At 54.4% G+C, this 14,239-nt stretch overlaps 1 protein-coding gene across 1 annotated transcript in view; it reads left to right on the forward strand.

Moving 5' to 3' along the window:
• Positions 1 to 8,121, forward strand: part of LOC115081570 (protein sel-1 homolog 3-like) — a gene marked incomplete at its 3' end in the record, with an annotated part of 33,465 nt that extends 25,344 nt beyond the window's left edge. The window contains exon 6 of the mRNA XM_029585998.1: positions 7,962 to 8,121. Within this exon, the coding sequence (XP_029441858.1) occupies positions 7,962 to 8,121 (160 nt within the window). The remainder of the gene's footprint in view (positions 1 to 7,961) is intronic.
• Between the last annotated feature and the right edge of the window lie 6,118 nt (positions 8,122 to 14,239).

A 14,239-nucleotide genomic window follows, 5' to 3' on the forward strand; every position in this document is an offset into this window, starting at 1 on the left:
AAATATTCCAGACCCCTCTCCTCTCTGGCAGGGCTGATCTAATCCAATAAATATTCCAGACCCCTCTCCTCTCTGGCAGGGCTGATCTAATCCAATAAATATTCCAGAGCCCTCTCCTCCCTGGCAGGGCTGATCTAATCCAATAAATATTCCAGACCCCTCTCCTCTCTGGCAGGGCTGATCTAATCCAATAAATATTCCAGAGCCCTCTCCTCCCTGGCAGGACTGATCTAATCCAATAAATATTCCAGAGCCCTCTCCTCCCTGGCAGGGCTGATCTAATCCAATAAATATTCCAGAGCCCTCTCCTCCCTGGCAGGGCTGATCTAATCCAATAAATATTCCAGAGCCCTCTCCTCCCTGGCAGGGCTGATCTAATCCAATAAATATTCCAGACCCCTCTCCTCCCTGGCAGGGCTGATCTAATCCAATAAATATTCCAGAGCCCTCTCCTCCCTGGCAGGGCTGATCTAATCCAATAAATATTCCAGAGCCCTCTCCTCCCTGGCAGTGCTGATCTAATCCAATAAATATTCCAGAGCCCTCTCCTCCCTGGCAGGGCTGATCTAATCCAATAAATATTCCAGAGCCCTCTCCTCCCTGGCAGGGCTGATCTAATCCAATAAATATTCCAGAGCCCTCTCCTCCCTGGCAGGGCTGATCTAATCCAATAAATATTCCAGAGCCCTCTCCTCCCTGGCAGGGCTGATCTAATCCAATAAATATTCCAGAGCCCTCTCCTCCCTGGCAGTGCTGATCTAATCCAATAAATATTCCAGAGCCCTCTCCTCCCTGGCAGGGCTGATCTAATCCAATAAATATTCCAGAGCCCTCTCCTCCCTGGCAGGGCTGATCTAATCCAATAAATATTCCAGAGCCCTCTCCTCCCTGGCAGGGTTGATCTAATCCAATAAATATTCCAGAGCCCTCTCCTCCCTGGCAGGGCTGATCTAATCCAATAAATATTCCAGAGCCCTCTCCTCCCTGGCAGGGCTGATCTAATCCAATAAATATTCCAGAGCCCTCTCCTCCCTGGCCGGGCTGATCTAATCCAATAAATATTCCAGAGCCCTCTCCTCCCTGGCAGTGCTGATCTAATCCAATAAATATTCCAGAGCCCTCTCCTCCCTGGCAGTGCTGATCTAATCCAATAAATATTCCAGAGCCCTCTCCTCCCTGGCAGGGCTGATCTAATCCAATAAATATTCCAGAGCCCTCTCCTCCCTGGCAGGGCTGATCTAATCCAATAAATATTCCAGAGCCCTCTCCTCCCTGGCAGGGCTGATCTAATCCAATAAATATTCCAGAGCCCTCTCCTCCCTGGCAGGGCTGATCTAATCCAATAAATATTCCAGAGCCCTCTCCTCCCTGGCAGGGCTGATCTAATCCAATAAATATTCCAGAGCCCTCTCCTCCCTGGCAGTGCTGATCTAATCCAATAAATATTCCAGAGCCCTCTCCTCCCTGGCAGGGCTGATCTGCCGCAGTCGCTGTCGTAGGAGAGGCCAGGCTAGGTCACACCAACGTCCATTGACACTGAGCTGCCCTCCAGCACTGGCTGGTCCGGTTCATACGTTTAAGAACATGTCCCAAACCTTTCCAAGGGAGTTTACCACTGCCCAGCCCACCTGAAGAAGGCAGGAAGATAAGAATTGCCAAGGAGCCCGGCATCCTGTCTCCAACAGTGAGCAGCCTGGGTCACAAGGACCTGGCAGGTCCCATAAAGCAGATCCAATTCCTGTACCTCTCTCCCAGGGAGAGAAATAACTTCCCTTAGTCCTACTTCTCCTCTTTTAAACCCAGCTGTGCTTGTCGCCTTGACCATGTCCTCTGGCAGTGGATTCCACTGCTTGATAGTGCGCTGAGCGACAAAGCACTTTCTGTGATTTGTTATAAATCTTCAAGGAGTGTGAGCCCTTGTTTCAGTATTAAATGACAGGGTAAATAACCCTCCTTTATTTTCCCCTTCCACCCCACTCACGATTGTATAAACCTCTATCCTGTCCCCTCTCAGCCGTCTCTCTTCCAGGCTGAAGAGCCCTCGCCTGCGAAGCCTCTCATCACAGGAGAGACTTTCTCTCCCTTTTATCATTTCTGTCGCTCTCCTCTGCACCTTTTCTAGTTTTGCTGTCTTTCTGTTCAGCTTGGAGAAGAGACGGCTGAGGGGGGATATGATAGAGGTGTTTAAGATCATGAGAGGTCTAGAACGGGTAGATGTGACTCGGTTATTTACACTTTCGAATAATAGACTAGAGGGCACTCCATGAAGTTAGCATGGGGCACATTTAAGACTAATCGGAGAAAGTTCTTTTTCACTCAACGCACAATAAAGCTCTGGAATTTGTTGCCAGAGGATGTGGTTAGTGCAGTTAGTGTAGCTGTGTTTAAAAAAGGATTGGATAAGTTCTTGGAGGAGGTCCATTAATGGCTATTAATTAAGTTGACTTAGAGAATAGCCACTGCTATTATTTATTTATTTATTTAAAGAATTTATATACCGGGGTTCCTGTATAGTATACATATCACCCCGGTTTACAAGGAACCATAACTATCGCTAAGGAAACGATCATTTAGCGGTTAACGATCATTTAGCGGTTTACTAGCAACGATAACATGGAATAGACTTAGTTTTGGGTACCTGCCAGATACTTGTAGCCTGGATTGGCCTCTGTTGGAAACAGGATGCTGGGCTTGATGGACGCTTGCTCTGACCCAGTATGGCAGGTTCTTATTTTGTTATGTTGTTGAGATGGGGCAACCAGCACTGCACATAATACTCAAGGTTTGGCTTAATACAGAGACCACGTGATCCTCCCCATTCCTTTTCAGATCGCTCCTTACTTTCTATTTGCTTTATTGATCGCCGCGCACTGAGCTGAGGATCGCAAAGCACTGTCCCCAAGGGCTGCAAGGTCCTTTCCCAATTCAGAGCGAGCATCGTGCACCTGTAGTTGGGATCATTCTTCCCTCTCTGCAATACTTTGCGGTTTTTCCATATTAAATTTCATGGGCCATTCGCCCGCCCAGTCTGCAGGTCTCAGAAGGTCCTTCAGAAGCTCCCCGCAGTCTGCTGTGGTTTTAGCAGCTTTGAGTAATGTCCAACAGCGGCTGCCTCCCCCTTCTCCAGCGCTCTCCGACGCCGCTGCGGATCTCCTCCTCCCCTGGCCTGTCTATGCTGATACGAGCCTGCCTCTACCTGCTTCTGGGCTGCACCGGCCTGGCGTGAATCATCTTTCCCCTTCGTGCGGGCAGGGTCGGTTCAAGGGGATTAGGGACCCTAGACCACTGCTTTCCAGACCTGTCCTGCACGATAAATATTCATGAACGATTCGCAGGCACTGCCTCCATCGCATGCAAATTTGTTATGCAAATCCCTTTCAGAGCTTGTGGACCCCGCCCCCCAGGAAAGGTGAACCTTCAGCCTTACCCTCTCTCCTGCCCTAAATTCACTTTCAGGCCCTTAGGCCGCCCTCCCTCCCTGATATTTGATAATTAAACTCAACAATCATTATCTCCCACCTCCCTTCACCACTCCCAGAACAACACATGACTGGACCGCAGACTTTGAAATATTAAACAATTTTCATGCGACCATAAAATACGAGGTCTGTTTTCAACCGCCTGCCAGCTGGGCGAGTTAGCAGGGTGTTGGGTGGCACTGCTGCACCGCTGAATATTCCTGCCCATGTCAGTGTTAGCCGGATGCATTTATCCTGCTCACTTCACAGCTGCTCTCTGGCATCCAGCTACGTTAGCCAGATAACGCTGAAAACCATTCTTCCCTGTACCTACCCGGCTCAGTCCAGACTCCTGGGGTTTTGCCCCCCCTCTAGCAGATGGAGACAGAAGTTTACAAACAAAAACTCCGCCTTGTCTAGGACAAATCTGGTGTTTTAAATATATCCACCCCTACCTCCCCCCAACAGGCAGAGTTTCAGCTGGATAAACAAGGGCTCCTGCCATGCAGCGCAAAGTTATTTTCCAGCCGACTCAGGCCAGGCAGCTGTATCCGGCCCTTAGCTGTTAACTTGCTACTTACCCGGATATATTCAAAAGAGCATAGGCAGCCAGCTACGTGGCCACAGCAAAGTAAAAAAGCAGAGTGTGGCGCACACCTATCTCCCTCCCAAGAGAGGCTGATCCTCCCCCCTCACAGAGAGCTGCAAAGTCTTAAGGACCTGCCACCTCCCTCCAACCCTCTGGAGCTGGGAACCGGCGCCTGGCTCCAGCGTAGCCCTGACGTGGAGAGTGCCGGAGGCGCGAGCTGACAGTACCGCAGGCCTCCAGTGCTGGCCCTGTCCCTGTCCCCGGGACACGTCTGCATCCTGAGCTCTCCCAGGCAGCAAGAATTGTGTTAACAGAAGGTAAATAATTCTCTTAATAAAGAAACACAAACAAAAGCTGCTGTTTGCTCTCTTCCACCTGCAAACCAAAAGTGTTTACAGAGCCCTGGAGCAGGGGTGGAGGTGGAGAAACAGAGAGTGGACTGGAAATAGACATCAAGCCCCAGCCCTGCCTTCCCTCAGTGGGAGGGAGGGGGGGAGAGCAGAGAGAAGGAGATGTGAAGGGGGAGGCTGTGTAAGAGCTCCCAGAGTGACGGGGACCTGCCCCCTGTTTCACAATTATGCAAGGAGAGGGCCTTGTTCACTCACCGGCCGATCCGACGCGCCGCGCGCAGCCGAGCGCGCTGTTTAACCCGCGGCTGGAAGCACGTTTTGGATGCGGAGATATTAAGTCAGAGAAACCAAAAGATTAAAAAAAAAATGTGTTTTTTTTAATTTGTAAAAAGTGTGGTTAGTTAAAAGGATGCTGGTAAAATTGAGCCTCTGTTTTCCTAACCCGCCGAGGGCCACCTCTCCTGGGCGTCTGCTGCCAAGGAGGCACGAGGGGCGCGCTATTCTCCCTAGCACCTCCTTTTTAGCGTGACCCCCTCATTTAAATATTGTATCGTGCGCCCAGGAGAGGTGGCTGGGTGCGCGTTAGGAAAGCAGGCGCTCAACACCGAGTGTCCGTGTTCTGCGCTGCTTTATCGTATCGGCCTGTAAGCATTTACCCCATGGAGACAGGATGGGGAGAAAAGCTGCCCAGGGTCAGGCAGAGATGTAGTACAGGGAAATGAAGTCACTTGTCTCAGGGTCAGAGTCAGTGACAGAGCTGGGATTGGAAGTTATCAAATTTGCGGATGATACAAAATTATTCAGGGTAGTTAAATCACAAGCAGACTGTGATACATTACAGGAGGACCTTGCAAGACTGGAAGATTGGGCATCCAAATGGCAGATGAAATTTAATGTGGACAAGTGCAAGGTGATGCATATAGGGAAAAATAACCCTTGCTGTAGTTACACGATGTTAGGTTCCATATTAGGAGCTACCACCCAAGAAAGAGATCTTGGCGTCATAGTGGATAATACTTTAAAATCGTCAGCTCAGTGTGCTGCAGCAGTCAAAAAAGCAAACAGAATGTTGGGAATTATTAGGAAGGGAATGGTTAATAAAACAGAAAATGTCTTAATGCCTCTGTATCGCTCCACGGTGAGACCGCACCTTGAATACTGTGTACAATTCTGGTCACCGCATCTCAAAAAAGATATAATTGCGATGGAGAAGGTACAGAGAAGGTCAACCAAAATGATAAAGGGGATGGAACAGCTCCCCTATGAGGAAAGGCTGAAGAAGTAGGGCTGTTCAGCTTGGAGAAGAGACGGCTGAGGGGGGATATGATAGAGGGCTTTAAGATCATGAGAGGTCTTGAACAAGTAGATGTGAATCGGTTATTTACACTTTCGAATAATAGAAAGACTAGGGGCCATTCCATGAAGTTAGAAAGTAGCACATTTAAGACTAATCGGAGAAAAATCTTTTTCACTCTACGCACAATAAAGCTCTGGAATTTGTTGCCAGAGGATGTGGTCAGTGCAGTTAGTGTAGCTGGGTTCAAAAAAGGTTTGGATAAGTTCTTGGAGGAGAAGTCCATTAATGGTTATTAATCAATTTTACTTAGGGAATAGCCACTGCTATTAATTGCATCAGTAGCATGGGATCTTCTTAGTGTTTGGGTAATTGCCAGGTTCTTGTGGCCTGGTTTGGCCTCTGTTGGAAACAGGATGCTGGGCTTGATGGCGATTTCTTATGTTCTTATGTTCTAGGAGGTGATATGGAGACTCACCCCAAGGTTACACAGAGAGTCAGTGATAGAGCTGGGATTAGAGCTGAGGCACAGAGAGATAAAGGGACTCACCCCAGGGTCACACAGAGAGTCAGTAACAGACCTGGGATTAGAACTGAGGCACAGGGAGATAAAGGGACTCACCCCAGGGTCACACAGAGAGTCAGTGACAGAGCTGGGATTAGAACTGAAGCAGAGGGAGATACAGGGACTCATCCCAGGGTCACACAGAGAGTCAGTGACAGAGCTGGGATTAGAGCTGAGGCACAGAGAGATAAAGGGACTCACCCCAGGGTCACACAGAGAGTCAGTGACAGAGCTGGGATTAGAGTTGAGGCACAGGGAGATAAAGGGACTCACCCCAGGGTCACACAGAGAGTCAGTAACAGAGCTGGGATTAGAGCTGAGGCACAAGGAGATAAAGGGACTCACCCCAGGGTCACACAGAGAGTCAGTAACAGAGCTGGGATTAGAGTTGAGGCACAGGGAGATAAAGGGACTCACCCCAGGGTCACACAGAGAGTCAGTAACAGAGCTGGGATTAGAGCTGAGGCACAGGGAGATAAAGGGACTCACCCCAGGGTCACACAGAGAGTCAGTAACAGAGCTGGGATTAGAGTTGAGGCACAGGGAGATAAAGGGACTCACCCCAGGGTCACACAGAGAGTCAGTAACAGAGCTGGGATTAGAGTTGAGGCACAGGGAGATAAAGGGACTCACCCCAGGGTCACACAGAGAGTCAGTAACAGAGCTGGGATTAGAGTTGAGGCACAGAGAGATAAAGGGACTCACCCCAAGGTCACACAGAGAGTCAGTGACAGAGCTGGGATTAGAGCTGAGGCACAGAGAGATAAAGGGACTCACCCCAGGGTCACACAGAGAGTCAGTAACAGAGCTGGGATTAGAGTTGAGGTACAGGGAGATAAAGGGACTCACCCCAGGGTCACACAGAGAGTCAGTAACAGAGCTGGGATTAGAGCTGAGGCACAGGGAGATAAAGGGACTCACCCCAGGGTCACACAGAGAGTCAGTGACAGAGCTGGGATTAGAGCTGAGGCACAGGGAGATAAAGGGACTCACCCCAGGGTCACACAGAGAGTCAGTGACAGAGCTGGGATTAGAGCTGAGGCACAGGGAGATACAGGGACTCATCTCAGGGTCACACAGAGAGTCAGTGACAGAGCTGGGATTAGAGCTGAGGCACAGGGAGATAAAGGGACTCACCCCAGGGTCACACAGAGAGTCAGTGACAGAGCTGGGATTAGAGCTGAGGCACAGGGAGATAAAGGGACTCACCCCAGGGTCACACAGAGAGTCAGTGACAGAGCTGGGGTTAGAGCTGAGGCACAGGGAGATAAAGGGACTCACCCCAGGGTCACACAGAGAGTCAGTGACAGAGCTGGGATTAGAACTGAAGCAGAGGGAGATACAGGGACTCATCCCAGGGTCACACAGAGAGTCAGTGACAGAGCTGGGATTAGAGCTGAGGCACAGAGAGATAAAGGGACTCACCCCAGGGTCACACAGAGAGTCAGTGACAGAGCTGGGATTAGAGCTGAGGCACAGGGAGATAAAGGGACTCACCCCAGGGTCACACAGAGAGTCAGTGACAGAGCTGGGGTTAGAGCTGAGGCACAGGGAGATAAAGGGACTCACCCCAGGGTCACACAGAGAGTCAGTGACAGAGCTGGGATTGGAGCTTTGATTTTGGATTCTAGGGGGCTTTTTGATCCTATCAGACCTTGCTGGGATTTTGAGTGCTTATTACATTTGTTTGTCTTTGTGTTTAAAGGGCCAAGGAGTGGATCAGGACATCCCCAAAGCTCTGGAATTCCTTAAAATGGCTGCAGACAAGGTGAGAGCAGAGCCCTGGGTAATTACAGTGCAACCTGTACCGCAGTCTCCGGCAGCACGGGGGTCCTTGCTCATGGGAAAAACCAGCTCGGGTGGATGTGGGGCTTTATTCCTCTCCTTTCCACAATCAAGGTGGCCTATAATTCAAGTCCCCGCCCCAGAGGGCTTACAATCTAAACTGTACCTGAAGGGGGTGTGCATCCTCCGCCCGAGGCAGGATGTGAACCCTGGCGTCCAGGGATGATCCTCCTGCACCAGGCCCCTGCTCCAGGGATTTATTTATTGATTTATAGCCTGGGGGGGAGTTTTACTTTCAGAGGCCTGGACTCTGCCTTCCCGGTAATCTCATGGTGCCACACGGCAAGGCTCTCCTGCGGAGCGGATAATCACAGCGAAAGCCTGAACACCCCCCCCCCCCCTGTCTTTACGTGGTTCTGGGGGCTGCTGTCGAGCGCGCACTGACCTCTTATGCTTTATAAAGGGAGCCTCGCCTTGTGCCGCAGGCCTGCAGTCTCTGAAATTAACCTCCATGGCTTTTTCCCCTGAAGTGACAACTGCAGGCACAGGGGTTTTGTTTTATCCTCACGCAGAGTTCCCAGGGGACGCCAGGGCACCTAGGACGGAGGGATGCAGGCCTGGGATGTGTTTTATCCTCACGCAGAGTTCCCAGGGGACGCCAGGGCACCTGGGACGGAGGGATGCGGGCCTGGGATGTGTTTTATCCTCACGCAGAGTTCCCAGGGGACGCCAGGACACCCGGGACGGAGGGATGCAGGCCTGGGATGTGTTTTATCCTCACGCAGAGTTCCCAGGGGACGCCAGGACACCTGGGACGGAGGGATGCAGGCCTGGGATGTGTTTTATCCTCACGCACAGTTCCCAGGGGACGCCAGGGCACCTGGGACGGAGGGATGCAGGCCTGGGATGTGTTTTATCCTCACGCAGAGTTCCCAGGGGACGCCAGGACACCCGGGACGGAGGGATGCGGGCCCGGGATGTGTTTTATCCTCACGCAGAGTTCCCAGGGGACGCCAGGACACCCGGGACGGAGGGATGCGGGCCCGGGATGTGTTTTATCCTCACGCAGAGTTCCCAGGGGACGCCAGGACACCCGGGACGGAGGGATGCGGGCCCGGGATGTGTTTTATCCTCACGCAGAGTTCCCAGGGGACGAAAGGGCACCCGGGACGGAGGGATGCGGGCCCGGGATGTGTTTTATCCTCACGCAGAGTTCCCAGGGGACGCCAGGACACCCGGGACGGAGGGATGCGGGCCCGGGATGTGTTTTATCCTCACGCAGAGTTCCCAGGGGACGCCAGGACACCCGGGACGGAGGGATGCGGGCCTGGGATGTGTTTTATCCTCACGCAGAGTTCCCAGGGGACGCCAGGGCACCCGGGACGGAGGGATGCGGGCCCGGGATGTGTTTTATCCTCACGCAGAGTTCCCAGGGGACGCCAGGACACCTGGGACGGAGGGATGCAGGCCTGGGATGTGTTTTATCCTCACGCAGAGTTCCCAGGGGACGCCAGGACACCCGGGACGGAGGGATGCAGGCCTGGGATGTGTTTTATCCTCACGCAGAGTTCCCAGGGGACGCCAGGACACCCGGGACGGAGGGATGCAGGCCTGGGATGTGTTTTATCCTCACGCAGAGTTCCCAGGGGACGCCAGGGCACCCGGGACGGAGGGATGCAGGCCTGGGATGTGTTTTATCCTCACGCAGAGTTCCCAGGGGACGCCAGGACACCCGGGACGGAGGGATGCAGGCCTGGGATGTGTTTTATCCTCACGCAGAGTTTCCAGGGGACGCCAGGACACCCGGGACGGAGGGATGCAGGCCTGGGATGTGTTTTATCCTCACGCAGAGTTCCCAGGGGACGCCAGGACACCCGGGACCGAGGGATGCAGGTCTGGGATGTGTTTTATCCTCACGCAGAGTTCCCAGGGGACGCCAGGACACCCGGGACGGAGGGATGCAGGCCAGGGATGTGTTTTATCCTCACGCAGAGTTCCCAGGGGACGCCAGGACACCTGGGACGGAGGGATGCAGGCCTGGGATGTGTTTTATCCTCACGCAGAGTTCCCAGGGGACGCCAGGCCACCTGGGACGGAGGGATGCAGGCCTGGGATGTGTTTTATCCTCACGCAGAGTTCCCAGGGGACGCCAGGGCACCCGGGACGGAGGGATGCGGGCCCGGGATGTGTTTTATCCTCACGCAGAGTTCCCAGGGGACGCCAGGCCACCTGGGACGGAGGGATGCGGGCCAGGGATGTGTTTTATCCTCACGCAGAGTTCCCAGGGGACGCCAGGGCACCCGGGACGGAGGGATGCGGGCCCGGGATGTGTTTTATCCTCATGCAGAGTTCCCAGGGGACGCCAGGCCACCTGGGACGGAGGGATGCAGGCCAGGGATGTGTTTTATCCTCACGCAGAGTTCCCAGGGGACGCCAGGGCACCCGGGACGGAGGGATGCAGGCCTGGGATGTGTTTTATCCTCACGCAGAGTTCCCAGGGGACGCCAGGACACCTGGGACGGAGGGATGCGGACACCTGGGACGGAGGGATGCAGGCCAGGGATGTGTTTTATCCTCACGCAGAGTTCCCAGGGGACACCGGGCCACCCGGGACGGAGGGATGCAGGCCTGGGATGTGTTTTATCCTCACGCAGAGTTCCCAGGGGACGCCAGGCCACCTGGGACAGAGGGATGCAGGCCTGGGATGTGTTTTATCCTCACGCAGAGTTCCCAGGGGACGCCAGGCCACCCGGGACGGAGGGATGCAGGCCTGGGATGTGTTTTATCCTCACGCAGAGTTCCCAGGGGACGCCAGGACACCTGGGACGGAGGGATGCGGACACCTGGGACGGAGGGATGCAGGCCTGGGATGTGTTTTATCCTCACGCAGAGTTCCCAGGGGACGCCGGGACACCCGGGACGGAGGGATGCAGGCCTGGGATGTGTTTTATCCTCACGCAGAGTTCCCAGGGGACACCGGGCCACCCGGGACGGAGGGATGCAGGCCTGGGATGTGTTTTATCCTCACGCAGAGTTCCCAGGGGACGCCAGGCCACCTGGGACAGAGGGATGCGGGCCTGGGTTTTGGTGCATGGCAGGTCTGGGGAATGAGAAGTAAGGGCTCGGTGTTTAGCCGTGTGGAGAGCATATGTTGCCCGTGTAAGCTCTGCACTGGGGGTGGGTCAGAGGGGAGGTCTGGGGGAGAGCAGCAGTCTCTTGCAGGGCATGGGCTGGCAGGAAGGTTTCCCTGCAGGGCCAAAGTGAGCAGAAAAGACTTTAGAAAACCTCGTTGCCCACTGCAGTAACGTCACTGTCCACACCGTACCTTTCACTCCGAGGAGAAACTATTTACTGCAGTAAAAATCAAGCAGACAAAAGCAGATAAGGGGCCACGCGGGTGTGAAATCGGTTCCAGATTGCAAAACCCCCACCGAGAGATTTCAGTGCAAGTTATTCCTCTCCTGGAGAAAGCCCCAGTTCTCCTTCGCACACTCTTTCTCTCCTGGGGGGTTGGGGGTCCTGGATGTAATCTCCCCATCTCTCACAGAGGTCCAGGGCTGGTGCTTGAGGAGCAGCCGGGCGCGCGGGGTCCGTTTCCCCGGCCTGCATTCAGGCTCCCTCTCGTCAGTCCTGCCATCGTTGGACTTCTGCAGCCCTGCTCCCGCTCTCGGGTAACCCCCACACCGCAGCCCCGCTCACCTTAGGGCTGCCGTGTCACCACCCGTTTGTGACCCACAGCCGGACCCTCCTCCTCGCCCCTCTGTAAGACCCGCTCAGGGGCTTGGTAGGGCTCACTCCCCTGGCTTGGCTCCTCCAGCAGTTGTCGCACGGGGTTGCACACCCTGTTAGACCCCTGAAACCCAACGGCCGGTGGCTGGAGCCACACGGGCCACTCACACCACTAACGCACACCTGCTGGGCCTGCCTGGAATTTACCCAGCATAACCCAATAAGGTCAAAGAAACCTTCAATACCAACCCCTTAGAGGAAGGGCTACCCACCTGTCTGCGCCTACTGGTCACCCTCATCTAACAGCCTCAGGATGACCCCTCGGAAGCAGGACATTCCCACTGTAAAGTATAGGTCGACCCTTTGAACGACCCCATTAACCATGGAAAATCATAGCCCCATTAACCACCGCTATTACTAGCAACAGTGACATGGGATAGACTCAGATTTTGGGTACTTGCCAGGTTCTTATGGCCTGGATTGGCCACTGTTGGAAACAGGATGCTGGGCTCGATGGACCCTTGGTCTGACCCAGTATGGCATGGTCTTATGTTCTTAAGTAAGTTTGCTCGGGTGACCTCTTAGTAAAAAGAGCCACTGCGCCATCTAGTGACCCCTTGGGGTAAGAGCAGGATACATTTATGCTCCATAATCTCAGCGGCCCCCATTGACTTCAGTGTAAAAGGAAACACGAACTGGGGCCCCCCACGTCTGTCGCCGGGACTCAGCCTGAGGCCCAGCGTCAGACGCCGGGGGTGAGACCTAGGCCTAGGCCTCAGTGACGGGACCTGGCCTTTGCCAGGCCCTTGTGCCAGGGATGGGCCTTGTGCTGGGTCTTGGTGACCAGTGCCAGGCTTCGGCCCAGGCCCCAGTGTTGGGCTTAGGCCTAGATCTGGGCTTCTATGATAGGACCCAGGCCTTGGGTGGATCTCGGCATTGGGCTTCGAGTAAGGCTTGGGGGCCTGGTGTCTGACCTAGGCCTGAGCCGTGGCAACGGGATCCAGGCTTGGCTGGGCCTGGACGCTGGACAAGGGCATGGGGACGGGTCTAGGTCCTGTCATTTTCTCTTCTTTAAAATGCACTGATACTTTCTGGCTCATATCATTTGTACAAGGCAAAAGCAGCCTCTCTCATTACCCTGATACCCCTCCTCCCACCTCTACCCATCACCCCTGATACCCCTCCTCCCACCTCTACCCCATCACCCCTGATACCCCTCCTCCCACCTCTACCCATCACCCCCTGATACCCCTCCTCCCCCCTCTACCCATCACCCCTGATACCCCTCCTCCCACCTCTACCCATCACCCCTGATACCCCTCCTCCCACCTCTACCCATCACCCCTGATACCCCTCCTCCCACCTCTACCCATCACCCCTGATACCCCTCCTCCCACCTCTACCCATCACCCCTGATACCCCTCCTCCCACCTCTACCCATCACCCCTGATAAACAGTGCCCCCCTCCACCCGAAAACCCTGATACCCCTCCTCCCACCTCTACCCATCACCCCTGATACCCCTCCTCCCCACCTCTACCCATCACCCCTGATAAACAGTGCCCCCCTCCACCCGAAAAACCCTGATACCCCTCCTCCCACCTCTACCCATCACCCCTGATAAACAGTGCCCCCCCTCCACCCAAAACCCTGATACCCCTCCTCCCACCTCTACCCATCACCCCTGATAAACAGTGCCCCCCTCCACCCAAAAACCCTGATACCCCTCCTCCCACCTCTACCCATCACCCCTGATAAACAGTGCCCCCCTCCACCCAAAACCCTGATACCCCTCCTCCCACCTCTACCCATCACCCCTGATAAACAGTGCCCCCCTCCACCCAAAAACCCTGATACCCCCTCCTCCCACCTCTACCCATCACCCCTGATAAACAGTGCCCCCCTCCACCCAAAAACCCTGATACCCCTCCTCCCACCTCTACCCATCACCCCTGATAAACAGTGCCCCCCTCCACCCAAAAACCCTGATACCCCTCCTCCCACCTCTACCCATCACCCCTGATAAACAGTGCCCCCCTCCACCCAAAAACCCTGATACCCCTCACCCCACCTCTACCCATCACCCCTGATAAACAGTGCCCCCCTCCACCCAAAAACCCTGATACCCCTCCTCCCACCTCTACCCATCACCCCTGATAAACAGTGCCCCCCTCCACCCAAAAACCCTGATACCCCTCCTCCCACCTCTACCCATCACCCCTGATAAACAGTGCCCCCCTCCACCCAAAAACCCTGATACCCCCTCCTCCCACCTCTACCCATCACCCCTGATAAACAGTGCCCCCCTCCACCCGAAAACCCTGATACCCCTCCTCCCACCTCTACCCATCACCCCTGATAAACAGTGCCCCCCTCCACCCAAAAACCCTGATACCCCTCCTCCCACCTCTACCATCACCCCTGATAAACAGTGCCCCCCTCCACCCAAAAACCCTGATACCCCTCCTCA

Source organism: Rhinatrema bivittatum, unplaced genomic scaffold (genome assembly GCF_901001135.1).
Source record: "Rhinatrema bivittatum unplaced genomic scaffold, aRhiBiv1.1, whole genome shotgun sequence".
Taxonomy (NCBI): Eukaryota; Metazoa; Chordata; class Amphibia; order Gymnophiona; family Rhinatrematidae; genus Rhinatrema; species Rhinatrema bivittatum.